Source organism: Lissotriton vulgaris, chromosome 2_1, assembly GCF_964263255.1.
Source record: "Lissotriton vulgaris chromosome 2_1, aLisVul1.2, whole genome shotgun sequence".
In the NCBI taxonomy this organism is placed as follows: Eukaryota; Metazoa; Chordata; class Amphibia; order Caudata; family Salamandridae; genus Lissotriton; species Lissotriton vulgaris.
In genome coordinates this window covers 115,208,875-115,233,273 of record NC_141687.1, presented here as the reverse complement: position 1 = coordinate 115,233,273, position 24,399 = coordinate 115,208,875, and the positions used below count along the sequence as shown (strand labels likewise).

Below are 24,399 nucleotides of genomic sequence, written 5' to 3'. Positions count from 1 at the left end.
AACGGGACCAGGAGTAATGAAGATTACCGGTAAGTAATAGAGCATTGTGCTGTGACGTCAGTGTACCTGCACTGTGGGTTTCGTCTTTACTTCAGTGTTGCATAGGCATGCTCTGACCACGCTTCAGTGGAAGCTGGAGCGTGGGACAGGAAAACCGAAAAAGCATTTGAAATTAAAGTGATTTTTTTGGGGTGTTATAAAAAAAAAATGTAAGTGCTTCCTCATTGATTGGTGATTTGGTGAGTGGGTCATTGGAGAACGGTTGAATGAATGGATGAATATTTAGGCGAATGAAGATTAACCCAATTAATGCATGGACGAAAGGATGGATGGATGAATGGGGAGTGTGTGCGGACGAATTAATAGATGTTCATAGAATGCCTGGATGCTCACGGGCAGGGTGCTGATGTTGGTCACGGCACCATTCGTAGCCGGAGTCTGCCCTCCCTTCTCGCCCCTTCAGCTCACTAACGCATCTAGGCAATTACATGTTCATCCTTGCACTAAGCTGTCTATTTTTTCCATCCACCCCTTAGCTGATAATCACATTCATCCTCTCACCTGTCAACACAGAGAAACTCAAGATTCACTGAAGAACCCTCCCAGACTGAACAAAGCTTGTTGAAACTGCTAATTACATGTACTGGAAAAGCAGGTCAAATTGTTCTGGCCTACCGTTGTTCTACATGTAGTGGTTGTAGAATAATAAAAAGCTCGAAAATGTGTGCCTGCGAACACATCTTGATTTTCCCTCCTAGTTTTAAAAGAGTAAACGTGGAGTTTCCTGCCCTCTCATACCGTAAGGCATCCATTCACACACAGAACCGTCGTTACTGTGAACTTGGACCTGTTTATTCAATAACCTTTTACTGAGTGGCCTCTCTATATAACCAATACTTTATTTTTCTCATTTACAGAAGATTGATCTTCAGAACTTCTCCTCCAGTTGGAGTGATGGGATGGCCTTCTGTGCCTTGGTTCATTCCTTCTTCCCGGAAGCGTTTGACTATGATGCCCTTGTTCCAACCAACCATAAGCAGAACTTTGAACTTGCCTTTTCCACAGCTGAGTAAGTACTGATGTTACAATGACTTCGGTTAGAAGGCACTCCAATATTTAACCTATAAATGCTAACAATAATCAATCCAAATGGTTTAACTTTCAATTTTTTGTTTTAAAAATATTGACATTGCCATTTTTTCGATATAAAGCATATCAACTATTGCATCCAACATATTTACTCTCCAAGCAATGCCCTGCAGATGTCTATCTGGGGTGACCACCTCCCTCTAGGCCATTACGGACCCAGTTTCCAGTGCTGGACTTGTGTGTGATAGCCTAATACCTTCTGAGTGTTTGGCGTGTTTTGCTTCCATTGAACTAATCAGACTAAGACACTTGAACCCACTGATGTGCAGGTGAAAACTTCAGGACTGGAGACCGTGAATGCAATGTCTTTGGAGCGACGCTGCTACCCTGTGAGTAAATTGAGCACACCCGCAGCAGCAAACAATAACACCCATTCTGCCAATCTTTTCCTGGATCAGATTCAATGTCTTTTAATCCAGAGTGTTAACATTTTGTCATAAAGTCTGAAACTCCCCAGGAACTCAGCGGTGGCACTTGGAGACTCACAGGGTGGTAGACAGAGGATAGCATGCAGGTTCAGTTAAGGGCCTGTTGTCACTGGTCAGCTGGGCAATTGCAGGAAAGGCCCCCTTGTAGCTTGTGGTATCCCTGTATCACAAGTATTCAGCCTTATTACCCTTAGAGACCACTTTTCCTATTTACGTCTGGGAATGCCCTAGACAGTAGGTAAAGGGTTACCAGGGCGACCAGACTACTGAGACCCGGAGCAGGCGTGCTACTTTGCATGCTGATTTCTACTGAGGAAGTCTGCCAGGGCTGGATCATGGTGGTGACAAGCTACTCTGGGCTGCTCCACGAGGCAGGAGAGAACCCCACTCCCGCCACAGGGGCAAGGCTGTGAGCGAATGGCAACATTCGCTTTCAGGAATCATGGACTAGAGAGGGCAGCCCACCTGAAGGTCGGCAGCCCACATGGAGTGTGGTGCTCCAGGTCTGCCATACAGGCCTATTAATGAAGCATAGGGGCCTTCATGAACAGTGTACAGGCATCTGGGAAGTTCTTCATTCGGCCCAATAGCACTGCCTGAGGGGTGTTTACCACCGCTTGAGAGAGAGGATCGATTAACCCCCCTGCTGCGGAATGCATGCTGGAAGGCACACCTGATTGAAACTAACACAAGTGACTGAGCCTGTGTCTCCTTCGGGAAGAGATGATTACCGCTCATATTGCATAAACACCATTCTCCTATTAGTTTATAGTTCTATTCATCTTTGCTCTGGCATGTTATTGCCCTCGCTCAATGCACTGGGGTGAGGTGAGGCCTATAAGGTTAATAGGAAAAAACCTGCATATAGACAAACTGCTCACACTGAAATCACTTGCAGGGACCGTTGGGCGGATAGCTTGGATGGCGGTTGCTCCAAAAAGGTTCCTGATGAGAACTCGACCTTCTGCTTGTGCCCCCCCCCGGATCTTCCTGGGGGAGTGGCGGGACCTGCTTGCCAGAGTTACTGTCTGCAACGCATGAAGCTGAAGAAGACAGCTGCTAGACCCAGCAGATTACTGCGCTGTGCCTGGTATAAGATGGGGAAAGCAGATGCGAGACAAGCCAAGCTCTCTCCTTTGAAAACTGCAGGCAGACACGAACAATGGAAACTCCTCTTCGAGAATGCCAACTGAGTCAAGTAGCCGGAGAGGGTTCAGCTCTGGCTGCAGACATTCACACCATGTTCTTAGACCTTAAGCAGAGCCCTACTGCTATTGATACCAAAATACTTTTCCTAAGAAACTGGTTTGCCCGTCTCAAAGAAAAAGTTGGTATGCACAGCGAACACATACAGCAACTAGAGTTGTGCAAGTGAGAGATGGAGTATGATCACTCTTCAGTGGGCGAGAAGCTACTCCAGATAGAAAAAGGCTAGAAGTGATCAGGAATAAAAATTAAGACCTGGAAGCCTGATCAAGAAGGAACAACATCTCCATCCTAGGAGTGCCAGAATCAACACTGATAGTTCGCATGGAGGATTATGCAGAGTCACTGCTCCATGAGCTATTTGGCGACACACTCCAGCATGCTCATTGTGGAATGAGCTAATTAGTTGCTTGGTCCGCGGCCTCCTCCAGGCTCACCCACACGTCCCATCATAGCCAGGATGCGTAGCCAGGCAGCTGAACTATACAGACGGGTACACTGCATTGCAGCTGGAAAGAGAGAAGCAGCCACTTCACTACAATGGAAATGAAATTCCAATTTTTCCTGATTACCCTATCGCAGTGCAAGCCAAAAGCTTTTACCAGCTAAGTATTTGCTCCAGCACACATAGGCTAGATACTCCTTACTTTACCCAGCTAAGATATGAATAGAATACTCTGGCAAGACTCATAATTTCACAGATCCGAAAGCGAGCACCAAGTTATCCAAGACCATCCATGCACTCAATGAAAGATCACAAACATAAGCAAGTGATGCTGAGACAGGATGTATGAGTGATAATGATTGGGTCTGGAATTTCCTAACACCGACATGTGGAGGAAGCAGCAGACCTGGACAAAGAGATAATCCTGCAGGCCCCCCTGTGCGGGCTCTGCTTGTTTGAAACCTGTACCCCTCGGGCACCCAGCTGGGCACTGGCTGGGGAGAGTTCTGGGCTCCTATGTTGTCCTACTTGAGATGAGTCCCAGTATGCCCGCATTGACTGTTTGTTTTGGGTATTACAATGGGAGGATTAGTGAGATTCGGCCTGATTAATGGGCTAAAGTGGAAGGTGGGTGAAATGTTCTGAAGTACAAATTATTTAGGGCTTTCTGGCTACCAAATGTTTTTCTGCTTTTACCCTAAATGCCCAATTAGAGTGTTATTGCATGGCTATATGACTGGCAAATGCGGAAGTCCGACAAAGCTACACACACTATTGGTCGAACATAAATGCAGTTTATCAAATGTATAACTTGGAATGTCCGGGGTCTCAATCATTGGATGTTAGCATGACTAAGGGCATGACGGCTGGGTGAAAGACCATCTTCATTTTATTCTATTGATGTGTGAGGGGTAGCTCTAATAATCCGCAAAAGACTTCCATGGCACACGTACAGAGTACAGTGCGACCCACAAGCTTGTTACATCCTGCTTTAAGGTGTGCTCCAGGACGACTTAGTCAAACTTCTTTATCTATACGGTCCAAATGTAGACGACCCTGGCTACCTTGCGAAGGTGCGGCAGCTATTCGGGGTCCCTGGGATGCTTCTATGGGGAGGGGACTTCAGTGTTCTTCTAAATCTGGTGTCAAATAGGTTCAGCTATACCAGATGACCACACCCGAAGGCAGTGGCGCAGTTACACCTACTAATCAAGGACAATGCTCTCATTGATCTCTGGCGTGCTAGGCACACAGACTATAGAGGGTACCCGAATAGCAACTACATGTCACATGGTCTCACATCAACTTCTGGCTGGCCAAACAGGATATTGATGTTTGGACCACAAATGTTACTCATCTGCTGATGACTCTCTCGGATCGTGCCACTGTGCTACTCAAAATGGTCTTCCCTGGTGGCGGTGCACACGCTCGTACATGGCGGCTGGTGGCTTGAGCGCTGCGCAATCAGGGATTCAGGAAGGAGTTTAGATCGGCTATTGTGAAATATTTTGATTTTAATGAGCGCTCCGTGACATCACGTGCGTCCCTCTGGGAGGCCTTTAGAGTTGTGATAAGGTGAACATGTATAGCAAAACAGGCGGGGGTGCTTCGGTTTTCGTGTGGCGAACTGATGCTATTAGAGAAGGAGTCACGAGAATTAGAGCACCAGTGTTTTTTCAGAATGTTTTTCGAAATATGTGCATATCTTCGCTCCACACCTATTCGCTATGTATAAATGAGTCTCTCAATGCTGGTGTTCTTCCTCTACCCTACGGGAAACCTTGATAGTGATGCTACTTAAACCAAATTAAGAACCTCAGCGATGTGAGTCATACTGACCCTTATTGATTAATATTGACCACAAAGTCCTTGCCGAATTAATTGCTTTGCGACTTCTACCGCTACTGCCATCAATTGTTCTACCAGACCAAGCAGAGTTTATTCTGAGCAGGTCCATAGCCCACAATCGGCATTCCTCCTTCGCTCTACTCTTCACTCTAGACAATGGCCTCATCGCTGTGGAAGTGTTTTTAGATGCCACTGAGGCATTGGATTCACTCGAATGGCCCTACCTCTTCGCCCTGCTATCACGCATTTGAATAAGTCCCAAGTTTCTGAATTTAATTGGCCTCTTGTACGCCCAGCCAGTAGCCCGATTGAGAGTTAAAGGAACAATCACTCCCCAGTGTCAAGGGGTACCTGACAGGGAAGCTCCCCTCTCCTATCTTATTTGCCATAGCCATGGAGCTGTGTATGGCCTGAGTGCGGCAACATCATGTGAGTCATAGCTTGGCGTTAACGCCCTGTAGAATTATTGTCTACATGTACGCAGATGACGTCGGCCTGTATTTAAGCGAGCAAAAGGTCAATTTGGACCCCCTGATCTGGGAGTTCACCAGATTCAGATGTATTTCTGTGATCATGATAAACTGGGCCAAATCTGTATTATTACTTCTGACAGAGTTCACTTCAGAGTTCCCAAAGATGTGGTTAAGAGAGCCAGTAAGTTATCTTAGGTTTTGGCTTAGCAGGGACCTCGATGAGGGAGGACAAGCCAATTCTGGTTGCCTAATGTCCTGGCTTGATGAGCGGGTGGAAAGCTGGAGGAACCTTCCACTATTCCTGACTGGGAGGTTAGCGATTGCGGGGAGAGATGGTGATCCTCCCTAAGTTTGTCCATTTGTTTATAAACCTGCCTCTTCCCCTCATGGTGCATTTTGACACCCCTTCACTTGTGCCTGATCTCACTGGCACGAGCAGGAAGACAACCCAGAATTGCATGGGAAGTGATGACGCTCCAGTCGAACAAGCAGGGATTGGATCTGTATCACTATAGTGCTCAGGCACAGATTGTGATCTACTGGCTTTACCTAAAGCTGTTCATGCTGACACCACCCCTGAGCATGACAGCCTGGCAGATGGCACTTTATCTAGCCTCCAGGCCTCCACAGGCCTAGGTGGACACAATTGTGTACTGTATCTGCATGGAATGAGCTCCGAAGGCGGACCCGATTGGGATTGCCTGTGTTCTCCCTTGATGCCAATTTTTGGGCAAACCTCTCTCCCGATTACCAGTGACACCAGTACCAGTAATAGGCTGCGACAACTGCGCCTGACTTCCATGCACACTTTGTATACAGATAGTACTTTCATTGAACCGCAACGTCCTGAGATATGTGTCCTTGACCAGGACACATATCAAATTTGGGTAGATTTTAGGAGGATACATGGTACCGTCCCAGAAGGCCCACCTATGCTTCTGGTACTGGAGGAGACTCTCACAAATCTCTCTCCAGTCAGATTGATCATGAGGCTTTGCTATAGGTATACAAACAACGGTGCTGGTTCGTGTTCCCAGTAGTAGGCATGCATGCGACACTGAGCTGGAGACCAACCCACTCACTGACGCGCAGTGAAAGAATTGCTTCACCCAATCCTGCGCACTCTCTCCTAACTATAGACTGTGCCGAAGAAGCCTGTATAAAATAGGATTCATTGATTATGTGTTCTGCGTATCTTGTGCTGTGGCTTGTGCTAAGTTTTCTCATCTGCTTGGAACTGTCCTTGGGTGTAGAACTTCTGGAGCATAGATTACTGGGCACCCTGTGGTGTGCTCCCTGCGAGGGATGTCCCTAAGGATGTACGCAAGTTAACAGCTCTTCTCCTTTTGGCCACGCGCTGCATGGCAATTCATTGGGACAGGTGCCCAGCACTACAAAGGGTCAGATGGCTCAGATATGCGGCTTATTGTCAGAAACACTTGACCGCCTATTGGAAGTTGATGCCCATGAGGTCCCACCCCAAACATATAGGGAACCCACTGGAGTTTTACCTTCGTGCCAAACTGGTGTGGAGGAAACTGCGGCTTTCCCTGGTGAGGTTTGTGGTCTCGTTGATCTGGTGGGTCAGAACGCAGCGCAAGTCCCTGCATTGCCTCACACTGTGATGGGGAGGTGTGCCAGGGGTCTTTCGGTGGGTGTTCCGCGTAACACCCATAGAATTTGATACATTCCCAGATTCACAACATGCTGTAAACCTGGGAATACGTCAAAAGCCTACGCCTCCCTAGGGGCGGCGTGTGTTTTGTGTAGGTAGGTGTCCCTTTTTCCACAAAAAACAACCTGATTGCAATGCAGACTCCCTTGCACCAGTGCCTGCATTGGCGCTAGGCAGCCATTTGTGCTCCAGAGCTGTGAAAGGACAGGAATGAACCATGCCTCAGACACAGCGCATTCCTGCCCTTTTCTTTTGACATAGGTCAGCGCGGCAGGAAGGCTCGAGGCGCTGCCCTATGCCAAAAATTAGTAAATGGGGGCCCTGAGAGAACAGCCAAACGCATATCTTCCCTGCAAACAATCGCGCCTGTATCTCGATGGTGACCTTACTAATAAGGTAAGCATCTATCCGCACATGGATTTGTACAGACTTGAAACAGTTTTCCAGTCCAACTGCGTTGCTGCCAAATATTGGGCAAGAAATATTTAAAAATAAACCGCATTTTTCATCGCGGGTTTCTTGGATTTCTTTAGTTGTTCATTCTGATGATCACTGTGAAAACTTGAACTTCTTTTTGACAGTGTTTTGATAGTGCTCTTCGTGCCTGGCAATTATCAGGCTTTGGCCCGGCGCCTGGCTCGGTTTGGTCCCATTGAGGAGTCTCAAAGAATGATGCAGTTTTGCTGGAGTCACTCGCTTTTTCTCCAAATACATCCTAAAGCTATTGACTGTCAACTCCAGTTCATTTTTACAGAATTGTAAATCTGCTTGGGTGTTGTATACAGCGCCAGTTGGATGTAATGTTACAGTATAGTTTATTTTTCTTTGGGGGAGTTGCTGAGGCTATGCCTAATCATTTCTATAAAATCACACACTTGTCAGAGAATCAAACAATGTGGAGGTCATATTACATAAAGTGGCCCAAGTTGCAATGGATGTATGGACCTGAATTCTGCGTCTTCTGGGTACTTTGGTATTACAGACGGGAAGTAGAGGCCTTGCACGGTCCCATGTGTAATACAGATAAAGCTGGTACACATGTACTGCCGGTGCTATCCCTTTAGGACAGGGGTCTCCAAACCGGTCCTGGAGGGCCGGATCCATGCCAGATTTTTGGGATATCCCCATTGAGATACATGTAGTAATTTAAAACATTTGGCATGGATCCGGCCCTCCAGGACCGGTTTGGAGACCCCTGCTTAAGACATCCACTGCATGGACATGGCCCCCGCAAATGAATGACACACTTTGCCCCTGTGCCGAATTATGGCTGCGGGAACACAGGTGTAAAGAGGCCATCATAAGGCGCACTCACTTTGCACCCCAAAGATGTGACACAGACAGGTGCATCCCTGATTCCTCCCCTCTGGGGAAAAAAGGGAGTCCCTTGAGCCACCCCAGACATCCACCAGTCAAAGACTGCATGGGTCTCCAGAATAACCTCTGTCCCACTGTAGAAATGCAGGCTTGGTGCAGACTGCTCTGTCAAAAACGAACCAGCTACTAAAATCAGCTCGTCTGTCATCCACTAGGGACAGCCTGCATTTGTGCCTGACCTGGAGGCAGCGCATTATTAGTCCTAGGGTGCACTGTCCCTGTATGCACTTGGCGCATCTAGTTAAATGTGCGCTGTGGCGCAAATCTGCTCCTGGCACACCTTGCCAGTGGTACGCCTGAAAACCTGGGACTGGCAAAGCTTTCCAAGCCCACTACTACCAATGTTTGTGAATTCTAAAAAGTAGTAAATATTCAACTATTCAAGGTATTCTTGAGTGTAGATTTACTAGGTTTTTTTTGGTAAACTGGTCACTATATATATTTAGGTTCCTGAACTTAAATGTGCACCGTGTTGCAAAGCAGGGACAGCTCCTCCGTTGAGGCGGAGGAGCTGCCCCACGAAAAACAGAACGATAATAACCTTGTTATTATCAATTATTTTTCCGCTATGGGGTAGGTTAGGGCAGGACTGGGGTCATAGAGGGAGGAGTGGTGAGCACACTCTAAGTGTGCTTGATGGTTTGGCCGGCCTTCTTGGGCTGGCCGAACAGTCATGCATCCTTTGCATATTCACCACCAGTCTGTAATGCACAGTCTGGTGGGGAACATGCACAGGCTCCAAGTCCTCGTCTGTGCGCCGAATTGCATTGCAGCATTTTGATTGGCTTAGGGGAGCTTGTGTGCTTCTTGAGGAGAAGGCGGCTGTGAGGAGGTATCGAAGATGAGGAAAGACTGAAGCGGAGGAGACGAGGGCCGTGAAAAGGTAAGTGTTCTCAATCCCCACGCACCACCCCCGTTGCCTACCAGCCGCCACTCGTGCAAAGACGAACAGTGTGCCCTCACTGTTATTGCCTGTTCTCATGCTACAATAAAAACTCATTTAAGAATAAAATAACAGCTGTCAATAGCACGAAAATGAGGGAGGGGCGCTAGACTAAATAAGATGGACATACTTAAAACAGTTTTTCCTCTGACATGTTGGGTAACTAAACATCTGTTCCAGTTTCTGACAACTCACAAAATGTTCGTCCAAATCAGATCAGCCTTCGTCTAAACAGCCTATTTGAAATATTTAACTATTACATTTTTTTTTTATTTGTTTTATTTAAGTTAAGTGTTTGGTACCTTACTGGTAAACAGATTGGAGTGATTGTTGTATTTTCTATTACGAGCATTTTAGAGAGCCTGAAATGAGCCGATTGCTGTGCACTTTCTCCTCATCAGGAAATGTTCTAATTCAAACTCTGTATTGTATTCTCAATTTAAAAAGCAGTGCATGGAAATGCACTGGGCTGTAATTCACCCAGCTGTTCACCCCTTAGCAGTCTAGGACTGACCTATTAAACATCCATCCAGCTACGCCCAGTGGTTTGGTGAAGATTCCATTCTCACGTCTCCTTCCATTGTACCTCCAGAGCCATCCCACCTCGGCAGAAAATAAAGAAACTTACAGGGTGAAATATTAAGTTCAACTAGTGCCATTCCTTCTCTAACATAGACTGTATGCATTAGAGAGTACACAAGTCAATACTAAAAAAATCAGTCAAGCGAAATTTATCAGGGCACCAATTAAAAGTAATATTGAAAATCTTTCAAGAAATGCTAATCCAATGTCCCAGAAACATTTTCTTCAGTGATCTTAAAATTGTTAGAACCCTTTATATTATGCTCTAAAACGGCAAAGTTCACTAGACTGTAGCCCAAAACTTACCGGATTGTTCCCAAATCATCAACCGCTTGATAGTCTGCTAGTTCCAACTTTAAACTCCTGCACTTAACCTACCTCGTTAACTTGCAAACAATATCAAAGCTATAAACTTGTGTCCTTACTGTGCGCTTTTAAGATTTCATGGAAACAGTAATTCAGAAAATAGCGGTATTGAGAAACCATTTCACCTGAACTGTTCAGTTGACATTTTCAAGATGTACTGAATTTACCATTTGGTAGACAATATTTCATAGAATGTTTTTCATGTTGAAATCGCCTTTTCCATATTTTTTTTAAAGATGTAAATGTCAAATGGCCTTTAAAAATTAGTTATTTCAGCTGAATATGTAACATGGTATGCATAGATCCCTTTTTCACCTCCCTCTTTTAGTTGCTTCCCCCCCTCCCACATTTCTATCAGCTTCACCTTTTTACTCACCTCCTTGTTTGATTTTGGGGGACTCTCATCCTTTTTTGTATTTATTTAGTTTATTGTCCCTATTCCCGAAGTTTCTCCTTTTTCCATTTTTTTTGTGGTAATGTTTTGTGGTGTACTCCTTTCTGCACTCTCATTCTTTTTCTTAAGCTTGAACCTACACTTCCTTACTTTACTTGTGTTTTACATTATATTCCTGCTTAATACTAAAACTACGGTGCCAAAGAGAATTCAACATTAATTTCAAAAGAGGTTTCCTTTTAGTGCATAATTATTATTTTAAACTATTTCTTGGGGTGTTTCGTTATTTTCAGCCAAACAGTCTCTTTATTATTTGTTTCACTGAATTTAGATTTTTGGAGTCCTCAGGAATGGGACTTTTTTTTGTGTGTTCTGTATATTGACTACAGTATCTTGGAAGCATCATGCATCAGCTGTTTCCTCTGCATGCTTCCTCTAAACATGGCACATCCCAGGGTATCAGACCGCTCTCCTGGCTCAGGTCCGCTTTGAAGGCTGACGCGGCAGGGGATGAATAGCCTTTGGGATAAACATACGTAGATTGTGGTAGCGCCCAGAAAAAACAGCACATCTTTTGTGGTTGTGTTTCTTTTGTAAGATACTATAGAATTGTAGAACTTTCTGTCTTTCACTTCCATTTTAAATTTTCATTCACCAGTAAAGTTTCAATGGAGTCATTTTTCATTTAAGCAGTTGGGTTCCAATGGCACTGAGATAACCCCCTGGCATCATTTATCTTTCGTTGAAGTTCTTCAGAGAATCTTGGCTATGTTCGATAGTTCTGTCTTCCAATGCTGTGAAATAGCTGAAATATTAAAATGCCCAGGTGCCTGTTCCTGCGAGGTATCCACCCCCAGTGCACACCACTGCCCTTGGAAGCCTCCAGTTTCAAAATATCTAAACAGATTCTTGTAGCACTCAAGGCTGCACAGAACCTTGCTCCTCCCTGCCAACAAGATTCTCTTTCTGTTCCTCACTGTGCTCATTAATGTCCATCTAAATTACCATCCCACTGTGCTACACGCGACAACACGATAAGAGCAGCCTCAAGGCTCCTAGTCTCACCTAAGCCAGCCTGTGCCACTTCCGGGTGGTGGTCCTCAAAAAATGCATTAAATGTCATGTGTTTAAACATGGAGGGCTCAAATAACTCCCCGCCAACCAACAACTGCCTTCCGCTGTGAACATTTGTGCAGATAATGTGTTTGTTTTATTAGAAAAAGGGTAAACTTAGCCAAAGGACAGGGTGTGGCCTTACGGCCAGAGCTGTCTAATTTGGAACGAAGAAACCCGGTTCGAGTCTCGGAATCGGCTCAACCTCGAGAGGTCGATCATGTACTTCATTCAGATCTCATAGGCACAACCATGTTTTGGCCTTATGTCTTTAAATAGGGCCTTCTCTCTGATTTCCCTAAATCCTGTAGGATTGAGGTTAAAGGACCTCTGTGGTCTCAGCTCATCAACAGGATTCCTTTGCCTGCAAGTGACTCCCACTGTCCAGATTCCCATGAGTTGATGGGTTAATAGGGTATGAGGCTAAAAGTAGTCGCAGACTTGCTAAGAACAAATATTTGAGTGAATTTTGAGACACACAAAGTTCTTGTCCACGTGAACTTTATTTATGGAGACTTGGAGACATTAGTAGAGCACTTACCGCTGATTAATACTAGGTTGTAAAATTAAAATGTAAACAGATGAGGCCTAGTGAGTCCATTAAATGTTAACAACATATTGGATTTCTAAATACTGCAGCTGAGGAAAAATACACACTACGCCTACAACCCGCCCTCCTTTCGCTCACTTGAGCTTCATCTGCGTCACAATGGAAGTGAAAATGCACTTGCCCCCTCACTCTCTCCTTGTGACCCCTCGCTTGTAAACACTCTCCCATGCATACCCATTCGTTTGGGCTACAATTCGCTTGTGCAACACCACCACAAGCCATATTACTGGAAGGCATGGAGTATTGATGGTCCTCAAGAGGGCTTGTAGTTTGCCAACATGTTGTTCGTTCATCTGTGTCTCACACACACCTGGCTGATGCACATGGGAGAAATGTTAACATCATGCCTAGACTCAGCAAGCAGACAGGCAAGGCAGACCCAAGTCAGTGACTTTGTGGCAGAGGGCTATGGATAACGCAAAGATCACAGCAAAGTGGCTGAGGCGTTACTGCTCCTAACTTCTAAATAAAGGTAATCTGAATATTCATCTTTTCTGGAGTCCTTCTCTTTCTGCTCTTCTAAGCCTGCTCTCTTACAGGCCAATCCAAGCCAGGAGAGAGAGAGTTCACCAGAGGAATGACAAATGTCAAACCAAAAATAACAATCATAAAATACTACAAAATAAAGGCTACAATAGGAAAATCATTTATTGTACGTGGTAAGGTGTGTTTTGTTTCAAGTAATTCATGAAATTACTTGCTGTAATTTGTCTGTGGCCATTGTTATTAATATAGCTGGACTACTGTAATGTGACAAAGATACAGTGCCCTTGCTTTCCTGTGTTGAGCATATGACTGCATAGTAATGTAAAAGGTTACTTGTATATAGCCCAAAGCTGTCCAAATGCACCAATAACTCCTGAGTCCGTGCCAGATTTTCTGGCTGTACACATAGGCTTATACTTGTTATTATTGAATTTAAAGCAGCCTGTATTATGCTGCTTTGAGACCTGTTTCTATTTTCACTTCCCCACTACCACTTCAGCACAATCTCCCTTCCTCTGCCCTCTCACCCATTACTCCGAGCTGCAGATTTGTATCCCTAATACGAATGTTTTCTCTCCTTGCCTTTCCCCCTCGTGTTTGTTTCTGCGTTTTCATTATTTTTACTCCCAGTAACTTTCCATTCATTGGTTATCTTTTTTCCACCTGTCTGTTTATGTCCAGGGGCATTGTGGGATAGGAGATTTCCATTGTTGGTTATCTAGCTTCCTTCCTTCTCCTGATGTAGGTGTCGTATACAGTTGTAAAATGCGTTCAGTGTTCTGCAGTTCATCTGTTTTGATGCTTCTAATGAGCTATCTTGTGATTGTGTGTGTGATTGTGTGTGTGATTGTGTGTGTGATTGTGTGTGTGAGTGTGTGAGTGTGTGAGTGTGTGAGTGTGTGAGTGTGTGTGTGTGTGTGTGTGTGTGTGTGTGTGTGTGTGTGTGTGTGTGTGTGTGTGTGTGTGTGTGTGTGTGTGTGTGTGTGTGTGTGTGTGTGTGTGTGTGTGTGTGTGTGTGTGTGTGTGTGTGTGTGTGTGTGTGTGTGTGTGTGTGTGTGTGTGTGTGTGTGTGTGTGTGTGTGTGTGTGTGTGTGTGTGTGTGTGTGTGTGTGTGTGTGCTAGAGTGTGAGATAGAGACATAAACTGCTGCTTTAACTACTTGGTCACTTGCAGGGGTGGACTTGGACAGAAAATAGACCTCGGCACTAAATTGAGTGGACATCATTAGTGAATCAGAAAGCTGAAAAGGTGGCCCAGAGTTGAAAACCAAGGCAGGTTTCAGCTTGTAGAGGCACAATGGGGCCTAGTTACAAGCCACAATCACCACCAGAGCGGCACTTTTATTGACGCTGCAATGGCGTAGGTCCATTTCCCATACGCCAACTTGTAAATCTGCCCCCTTCGGCCGCAGTCCCCTGCGGCAAAGGGGTGTGCAATGGGTGTTGCTGTGGTCATGCTACTGCAACGCCCATTGTTTTAGGTGGCCCTAGATTTACAAGGCTGATGCAGCGCCAAGAACAGCCCCATTCTAACTTCATAGATTACTAGGCATTAGACTGGCGATGCGAGGAGGAATCGTAAATTTCTCCTCGTTATTTGCTCTTTCCATGTGTTCTTCATTGTGCAGCTCACATAGAAAGAACAAAGCACCATGAATGATTGTTTATGTGCAGGAAGCTGTCCCTTACTCCACATAAACAATCGCCCCTGCATTTATGATGGGAGTGTTATTAAGAGTCCTGTTTCGATAGAATATGCCTGTGTGGGGTCTGTAACGTGTAATGTGTTGCCTTCATACAACTCTCCCGGAGTTAAAAAGGCCTTCCCTGACAAAAGCACTATATTGGTCCTTGCTACTTTTTGTGAATTCAAGCATGCACCAGAATGGTAGGGTGGGCACTGATGCTACCCCAGTAGTAGTTTGGAACCATGCATGATTCTAGCAGAACCCAGTTATGTGTGTGCTCTGGCGAAGTGTCAGCCTTCCTGCTGTTCAGTCAGTATGCATGTGAGTGTTGTTGTTTCCGCAGCACTCCCTGCATATATCAAACCACCTGATCATTTGAACCTGAGACCTTCCTTCTCTCTCATTGAAGCGGAGTGACTAAATAGTATTTTTCCACATTGGGGGCTCCCACCCCCTCTGAGTGTGGTGGTTAAAGTTTAGTAAGAGGCACTCGGTATTTATGCCTGTCACATGCCAAATCTTTTAGCATTCTCTAAATTTCAGTAAATATTTGCCTATTTTTGACTCTTTATGGTGGTGGATAAGTAAAGGAAACATGACCGCAACACCAATTTAGCGATGGCTATTCAACGCATTAGAGAAAGGAGTGGTTTCTTCCGAAGAAATCTAACTTGCAAGACTTCGACAAAGTCTTGTTCGTTTCAATCAGATCTATATTCACGTGAGGCACCGGAACACCCGGGTATCTGAATGTTTCATATTCCCATGACTGAGAGAGGATGGGTATTCTCGGCAATCCAAGTCCTTTCATTGATTTTAATGGGTGGAGGCACTCCGTTCAGTAATTTATTTTTATCCCTATTATTTCTATAAAATGTTCTAGAGTCATCAACACTGGAGTAAAATCAGTCTCTTTGTCACGGAGACAAAGTAAAACGTTGTCTTTGGATAGACATAATGTATGGCTGCGGTGCTCAACTTTAATCATCCTGTGTGGATGCTCCCAATAAAATATTGCAGTCGGAGACTCACGCAAGAGGGAAAATAGGAGTAGTGACAATGGGCATCCATTGAGCGCACCACGCATTACCTGGAAGGGTTCGGCTACAAATCTGCCCATTTTCACCATGCCATGAGGTTAGGACCAAAACCCCCTGCAAAATAACCATGAGTAGATATTCCCAAGTAGAGGTGGTTGGAAGCTTTTGCCTTAACTATAGACTCCAGCGAAAGCATATGGTAGGTCTCCCACGCTTGGGGGCAGTGATCACTGAAATGGGATTATGCAATGTTTCTTTTTCCACAACCAGGGCAAGAGTACTTTAAGATGACTCATTTATCAAAAAAAACCACAGCACTTTGTTCGCAATCCGTTCAGCCAATTGAATAATCCTCTTTAAACATAGATAGCTTTTACGAGCCTGGTGTGTTCTAAAAGGCTTGGTGTAACACAACTCTCTAATCCTTCCCTGTGTTTCACCCAAGCCTCTATTTACCCCTTGTAAAGAATCCTTAGAACTCTACCTCCTTCTGGCCAACACAACTAATCCAGTGAGCTTTAAACTGCAACATTTTACACAACCCCCATGTACACCTGCCGAAATATGATATCTAGTTCTGCCTGTTTAAATCATATAATGTGCCTTAAAATATGCCAATCTTTATTTAAAAACTATGTCCATGGCAATCCCCAACTGTGAACTCCACAAGCCAAAGACGTTTATGGCATTGTCCATTATCACCTTCATGTTGACTGAGAAAAGTAGGCACATACGTAATATTTATCGTTTAGGGCGTAGACATCCACTAGAATGGGTTGGTGGGATCCACTTTCAATGATATGTTCAGTGCACACCTGCTGCCTTGTATAGGTATATGTAACCAATCAAAATATGTTTATAATTGTTGCTGCTGACTATGGGACCAATTGCCTCTGCACAGACTCTTTAGCATTCTGCATCTCGGCTCCATACCTCCGCCCTCCCTTGTCCTGAAGAAGACCCTACTAAGACGCATTATACATTGCGCTATAATTTGGGTCGAAACGTCGACGCACACAATGTGTCTTTATACTGCCCATGTATATAAGGAAACAATTGAATTGACTCTGGGCCTTATGTACAAAATTATCAAGAGGAACCAGAATTTTCTCTCCCTGTTCACTGCACTGCATTTTTGTACTGTATATAGTGTGTTTTCCATAGCACCTATCGCCACAAGTCCCATTCCCTTTGTGCGTAACTAGATATGTATATTGCTTTAGCCTTCAATATTTGATATGGACCTCCAATATATCATTTGAAACCTATTTTCCGGTGTGTGTTCCTCTACCAAAAGACTTTTGATTGTGATTACAAGCCAATATTGTTTTGAATCTAAAAAGAAATTGACATACCCGACAGGACCGCTGACTATGGGCCCAAGGCTGTATTTCAAAAATATTCCATGTTTAGGAGGCAGGCTTCATCTTTTATTGGCCTTTGTGGCAATGTTCCAGCAATATTTGATCAATATTCCATGTTTTAGGCACAAACGCCATCTTGTAAGGGCCTCTGTGACACGCTCCAGTAATATTTAAAAAATAATCCATGGTTTGGGCGTAACCGCCATCTTGTATGGACCTCTGCGGCCACGCTCTAGCAAAATTTAAACCATATTCCATGTTTTGGGCTCAAGCACCAGCAACATTTTAACAATATTCCATGTTTTAGGCCCAGGCGCCATCTTGTATGGGCCTCTGTAGCCATGCACCAGTGACATTTTAACAATATTCCATGTTTTAGGCCCAGGCGCCATCTTGTATGGGCCTCTGTAGCCATGCACCAGTGACATTTTAACAATATTCCATGTTTTAGGCCCAGGCGCCATCTTGTATGGGCCTCTGTAGCCATGCACCAGCGACATTTTAACAATATTCCATGTTTTAGGCCCAGACGCCATCTTGTATGGGCCTCTGTAGCCATGCACCAGTGACATTTTAACAATATTCCATGTTTTAGGCGCAAGCGCCATCTTCTATGGGCCTCTGTGGCCATCCTCCAGCCGTATTTTATCAATATTCCATGTTTTAGGCCCAGGCGCCATCTTGTACGGGCCTGTGTGGCCACGCTCCAGCAGTATTTTAGCAATATTCCATGTTTTAGGCCCAGGCGCCATCTTGTACGGGCCTCTGTGGTCACGCTCAGTGTTCTAACTGCAAAGGCAGAACGGGGTTAACTGGGAGCTCGGGCCCAGCAGACAGTGTTGATACGCGGTGGCAGATGGCTCTTCTGTAACAGCACCCTGGGAGCCTGGCAGGGTTTTCCCGCTTCCTGTGCTATGCCCGGTGCCAAGAACAAAGGCCGGAGCCGCCCGGCAGTGCCAGGGCCTATTCTGAGCTCGTGATGCGCGCGTGGGCTCCGGTTACACTCTCTAATGTTACTAATGCTCTGTTAAACCGCTTCAAGCCCTTGCATAATCGCAGCTTAAAAATAAACTTGTTTGTGGCTGAAATATTAATCTCTCCGTCAGAATCCTCGCAATAGTGTTAATTAAATATGACACATGTTGCAGCTGAAAAAGTAACGCATGGTAAATAGCCTATTAAATGGGCTAATGCACCATGTTCATGCTTCTAAGCACTATACAAGAGATTCGTATTTCTTCTATAATTATTGGCGGCTCACCTTTTGTATTGTTTAATATTTATTTAGATTATTTGGTATGGCACTAAGCAGCACTATGTGACTTTGAGTAGCTTTACACTTTACATTTGGGTGGGGAGTTAATAGTAATTTGTGCAGCGCTTTACACCGGCAGAACACCTCGAAGCGCTGAGGGTGTGAACAGGAACGATGGAGCTGGTAGGGGGAAGAGGTGGTGGGGGGGGGGGGGGCGTTAGGAGGACATTTTACTTCTCTCCTCTCCTGCAAGCATTCGTTGGTGTTTATGGCTGCACATCGCAGGCACGGGCTTTGACACTGTGCTCCTCATTTAATCACTGACACACCCAGCATGTTCCCGTTTTTAGAGTATTTATTTTTTTAGCCATTCCCGTCTGTAATTATCACATTTTTTTTTTTAGTTTAAAATATTTTTCTTGAAAATAAATGTTACATATTTATTTTTTGATGTCTGTTGTGTTTTAGCTATTTAAGCTGCCAAATATGACATGACAATACATCCACTGGTAAATACTAGCATTATACCATAAGTGTATATGGACATATGCTGGTATTTAAAGAAATTATATCCTGTTTTTTTAATTTCCCATGCTGTCCATCTGCTGGCCTATAATTCATGAAAGACAGTATGGAAAGTCACTTAAAAGAAGCACAATTTTCTGTATTTATCCACTTTTAAAAATAAATGCAGGCAGAAAACCCATTGTGTTCTGTCTGTATTTATCTGTAAAAATCCGTAAAAACGGAAAACAGGGAGCCTTAATTACAATATTTAGGTACATTGCTCTCCAATATTGGTCTAGGCTGTTCAGCGATGGGCTACACCCACAGTAGTGCTCTAGGTAACATTGACAACTACTGCCTGCGTTACTTGGCCATGACACTACTGACGGTAGTGATATTGATCATTGTAGTGTGGGACAGGGTTATTTAACCTTCACTCCGGTGAAGGGACCAGCTCTCCTTCTGGTACATCGATCTAGAATATCACAAATAGTGTGAGTGAGAGTATTTGGGAATCTGAGTACTGGGTCCCTTGGTAGGCCCTACGTTTGTAAGACCCTCCATACAGCTCTTAGGCAGTCAATGGTGCGGTCTCCCCTTCTCCTTTCAGGCCCCTCTCTGCCCTTCTTACACCACCCTCACTGTAAAAGGTATTGCAGATTCAGAGGCTGTGTCTGTTCCTGTCCACATCGACTGAATGGAGCAGCTTTGAACCCTTCGCACTCAGCCGATCTGGACTGACTCCCTCAAGGCAGCCTGTGGTGTGAAAATAAGCCAAACCAGAACAATCACAGTGGAAAGGCCATGGCCGAGCTGCACATCTTGCACAAACTGATGGGTTACCTTTGCATCCTGCCCCCCCTTTAACTTTCCGGTCCAGGGAAGGCATGGCTTGGCAGTTCGGGCTGGACTGTTCCCATGAGGCACAGGGTCAGACTGATTTGCATATGGCCATGTCTGAACTGGGGTGGCAGAGTGGGCTAAAGAATGGTGATGGATTAAACCCAGATCTTTTGACTGGGTGTGAGTGTTTGATTGGTTCAGATACTCCGTCCATCACCACCCCCTTTTGTACCCCTTTAACTCTAGCAACAGCACCAGGTTAGGCCATGCTCTTCCACAAGGTGAAAGCTCCCCAGTGGCGAGTTGCCCTGGAGATATTGAATGCATGAAATAAAACTGTATTTTATCATGATATTAAAAGTTTGGGGCAAACCTAAATCTGAGCGGCCGGTTGGGCAGAGTCAACCTGCATTACACTGGATATCAACCGACACCTTCGGCTTCATCCAGGTTCACCTTTTAGTTTACAGAGATCCACACAGCTGCATGGTGAAGAGTTGGAGTCAGAGACAGAATTATTGGCTCTCTACCTTGCAGACGTAAGGGCAATACCCCAAAATGTGGAAAGGAGCTGGTACAATCTGAAGGAAGAGAAGGGCACAGTCTGCAAGAATGGAGAGAACATCCCATGCCTCAGTAAAAAAGTATATATTAAAAAGAGGGAGGAGGGTTTAAATTAATCTGCCAACTGAGGAGTCCTGAAAGTAGAGCTTGATTTGAGCTGGCGGTTGCTGATGGGGGACAGCAGCACCTATTTTTGGGTTCCAACGCTGATTTTTCTGGACCAGGGTGAAGGACTGGGTTCTTTAAGACCCAGCGGTGCCAGGGCACAACACCTGAAACCTTCGTGGGTAACCTGCTCCGGCGTACAACTCACAGAGACACGGGACACTTCCTTCGACGTCAAAGATTCAAGGTTTATTTGCTGCAGGGAACACAGAGATCACGACAAGTACACAACGTGCAACTTGGGGAGACTGCTTCAAATTGGTTCTGTGGATCGCTCCTTTTATACAGTTTTTACCCATAGGATAACATGAACACAAAAGTTTACAACCCAGTTCCCACAATTATCCCCCAGAGGGGTCGCTTTGGTCACTTTGAAACACATGAGGTCCGGAACATAAGTGCGGAAACATTTGGCGGTTCCCAACTGTAGAAGCCCATCTTCCCACCATTAGCAAATTCCAATCAGCAGTAAAACAGATCGAAATAGGAACAAGGACAGGTGTAGAGGAAGACGGAGACAGTGGGGAGATCGAAAAGGGTGTAAAAGGGGAGGTAACGGGAAACACGAGATACAGGCATCAAAGGGACGTGCCTAATGAGATGCACGGCTGAGACAATAAGCCCGTGCGGCAAGATGAGCCTCGAGCGGCGCCATCTGCCTTACAGTAGCATCCCCCTCGTCATAAAGGCACTTACAAAGAACATGTGTCTTCCGCAAATATCTTGGGAGTCCCAGGGTCGCGAAGCGGACAACGTCCGTTCGCTGGCTACTTGAGGGCAAGAGACAAAATGGATGCCGTATCTAAGATGGAACCCGTGGGTACAGATGAAAAACCCACATAACAAACGAACGGTTTAAGTTAGCACAGCGAAACTGCGCACACTTACTAAACTCGTCATTTGCGGTTCATAGATACCAGACTCGACCATATTCGTGCGAGTCGAAAACACCACTTACAATTGTCACGGAACCTCAGACGCTCCTTTTGCCCTCATGTAGGCAAGCACTAGTCGGAATCATATTCGATATTCATCAGACCATCGAGATGTTGCTGTAGCATAGCTCTGTCCAACTGAGTCCCCTTGGTAACAGGTGGTTGTCTCATACACGTTGTAGCACAGAGGCCACATAAGGCAGGACCACACTGCACACAAAGGCAGCACGTGAACAGGAACACCACAACGACTCCGATGATCATCAGAATCTTCCAACCCCAAGTCGACATCAGGCCCCAAAACCATCCAAGCAGCGTCCAATCCCCTACATCCACGTGTATGGATTCGGAGATCTTATGCAACCTCGAGATGGCTTGATAGACAGTAGGAGCATTATCTGGAATGAAAATGCAGCAGCTCGAATGGATCACCTTACATACCCCACCACGATCTGCTAAGATGACATCTAAAACCATACGGTTTTGTAACGTCATAAGTCTCTCCGCCTGAAGTTCTGTGGTGATATTACCAAGGGCACTGGCAGTAATATTAGCTGTCGATTCTACCACTCGAGTCAACTGTCTCAGGTTCCTACTATTGACCATAGGTCCCCAAAACGGGAGGAAACCCTTGAAAAAGTCTCCTGCCTCTTGACCGGCAGTATCCTCTTCGCTAATTACGCCTCGTACAACTCTAGTCTTATGATAATCGGCATCTACAGTAAACGTCGGAGGCAACAGATTTGCAATGAAACATGAGCCCATGAAGTCAGCGGGCAACCATGTGTATGCACGATCATAGCAGATAAAGTATGTACCCTTGGCAGCCAGAAACACAGGGGACGAGGACATCGGCAGAATGTAATTTTCAGTGCAAGCACTTGCTCCAAGTCGGGCTTGCGATCTTCGGCCACGACCCATAAGACAAAAATTACCAGTGTGGGGTACGACCCATATCGGAGGCGAGCTTTTAAGCTGCTTTTCGCTAGTGAACACACTATATTCACCTCTACTTAGGACTCTATAGGCTTGTACCTCTTCTTCGGGAATAAGCGAAGGATCATAGATATCACTATCTAAATCCTCTATTGCTATCGACAAAGGTTTTTGATACGAGGTAGGACCAGAGTAGGGGGAACGTGGTTCTCGAATGGGGTGGAAACCCAGTGCGCTTCGAAACATTGTTTGAAATGCTCGAGCTGACCCTTGGGAACTATACGGTAACACCAGATATGGAATTCCCTTATCTGTAGTATGTGGCATCAACCCACACACCCAACAATTAGTCGTGTTAACCACTAACTGATGCTGATGGAGGAGCTGAATAAAGGAATTGTTGCGGAATTCTACACGTCTAGCCTGTTCGTGTTCCGGTAACATATGAAAGGAATGGGGAGAAGCAGTAGAGGTAAGATTAGGGTAAGGAGTAGGAGTAGGTGTAGCAGGTAAGAAGTAAGACATCGTGTAATACACCCCACCCGCCAATAATGCAGAAGCAGTCAAAAACAATACAAACAGCTGGAATATGAAACATTTGGTACGACTGAGTTGCTGCAGCTTGAATCTGTGGACTTGAGCTCCCTCCAAATCATTCAGCTTCGAGAATGCCATTCCCTACGACCGTCCGCAACGTTTCTTGACGCACTTCGTTCTGTGCAGCAATAGTCAATCCCTAGGAGTTCCCAGGAACCGACGGCCTTTAACCTAGCGTCAAGACCTACTGTCCAGAAGGAAGTACGCGCGCGGCCCTACGGCCTTCAATGCACAATAAATATATATATATGCAAAAACAAAGTCTCTCAGCTGTAAAGGCAAAAAGATACAGGGAGTGAAGCCCAAAATATATGTACAAAATAGTTACAGTAATACGAAAGTTCAAAACTGATCACGGAAAACGGGATAATGCAGTTGTCAATTCAGCAAAGCAAGATTTTTATTTGTCCTTAGTGCGTGATCGGAAAAAGTATCGGGTTTTCCCAGGACGTGTCTGCTCGTCGAACAAAGGATCCGTTGAAGAGACAGCGTCCTGCTGATCAGTTGAGTGTTCTGGTCTTGAGTCTTTTGAAGCTAATTGTTCAACAGTGTCTTTCTGCTGCGCTGGGGATTCTCCAACAAGCTGTGCGTCGCTAAAAGGCACAAACGCCGGCAATGTTTCTGCTTCAGATGACGCAATGCCTCTCCTTATCCACGGGTCTGCCGGCAAAGGGATGGGGACTCGTTTGGTGTGCGTAGCATGCACCCAATTCTTGCGTCCCTCAAGACGAACGGCAGTCCTCGTGGCCAGGAGCACCTGGTAGGGTCCGGTGAACCTCGGGTCCAGATTATTTTTGCGTGAAAAGTTCCGTGTCACCACCCAGTCTCCGGGCTGGAGCTGGTGGCCTGGACCCTCCGTCTGCGTCGGCAATGCGTCGTAAACCTGTTGGTGAATTAACCTCAGTTTAGCAGTCAAGTCATGCAGGTAATCAATCAGCATTGGGTACTCAAGATCAGAAAACATTCCTGGCCTAGGAACCCCCCACACATTTGCAGGACGGCCGAACACTATTTCATAGGGACTAAGCCCTACTCGGGAGTGTACAGTCGCCCTAGTTGACAGTAATGCTAAAGGTAAAGCGTCAGGCCACGAAAGACCAGTCGTAGCCTGAATCTTCGCTAACTTTAGTTTAAGGGTGCCATTGTACCCTTCAACCAATCCAGCTGACTGAGGATGATTGGCGCTGTGGAATTTCTGATTAATTCCAAGGCCCTTACACACACTCTTCATTACACTTCCAACAAACTCACTTCCGTTATCTGACCACACGACTCTAGGCATTCCATACCGAGGAAAGTATTCCTTCAGTAGGATTTTCGCAGTAGACAAAGCAGTATTGTCCTTGAGGGGATACGCCCCGATCCATCGGGAGAATGCGCAAACCACAACTAAAACGTATTTCAGGTTATT

The 24,399-nt window shown here is 45.4% G+C and overlaps 1 protein-coding gene across 2 annotated transcripts in view; it reads left to right on the top strand.

Moving 5' to 3' along the window:
- SMTNL2 (smoothelin like 2) overlaps nucleotides 1–24,399 on the top strand; it is a 379,037-nt gene that overhangs the window by 337,044 nt on the left and 17,594 nt on the right. For both annotated transcript variants that reach the window (XM_086954547.1, XM_086954546.1), the window contains exon 8: nucleotides 918–1,069. In XM_086954547.1, coding sequence (XP_086810673.1) covers nucleotides 918–1,069 — 152 coding nt within the window. The remainder of the gene's footprint in view (nucleotides 1–917; nucleotides 1,070–24,399) is intronic.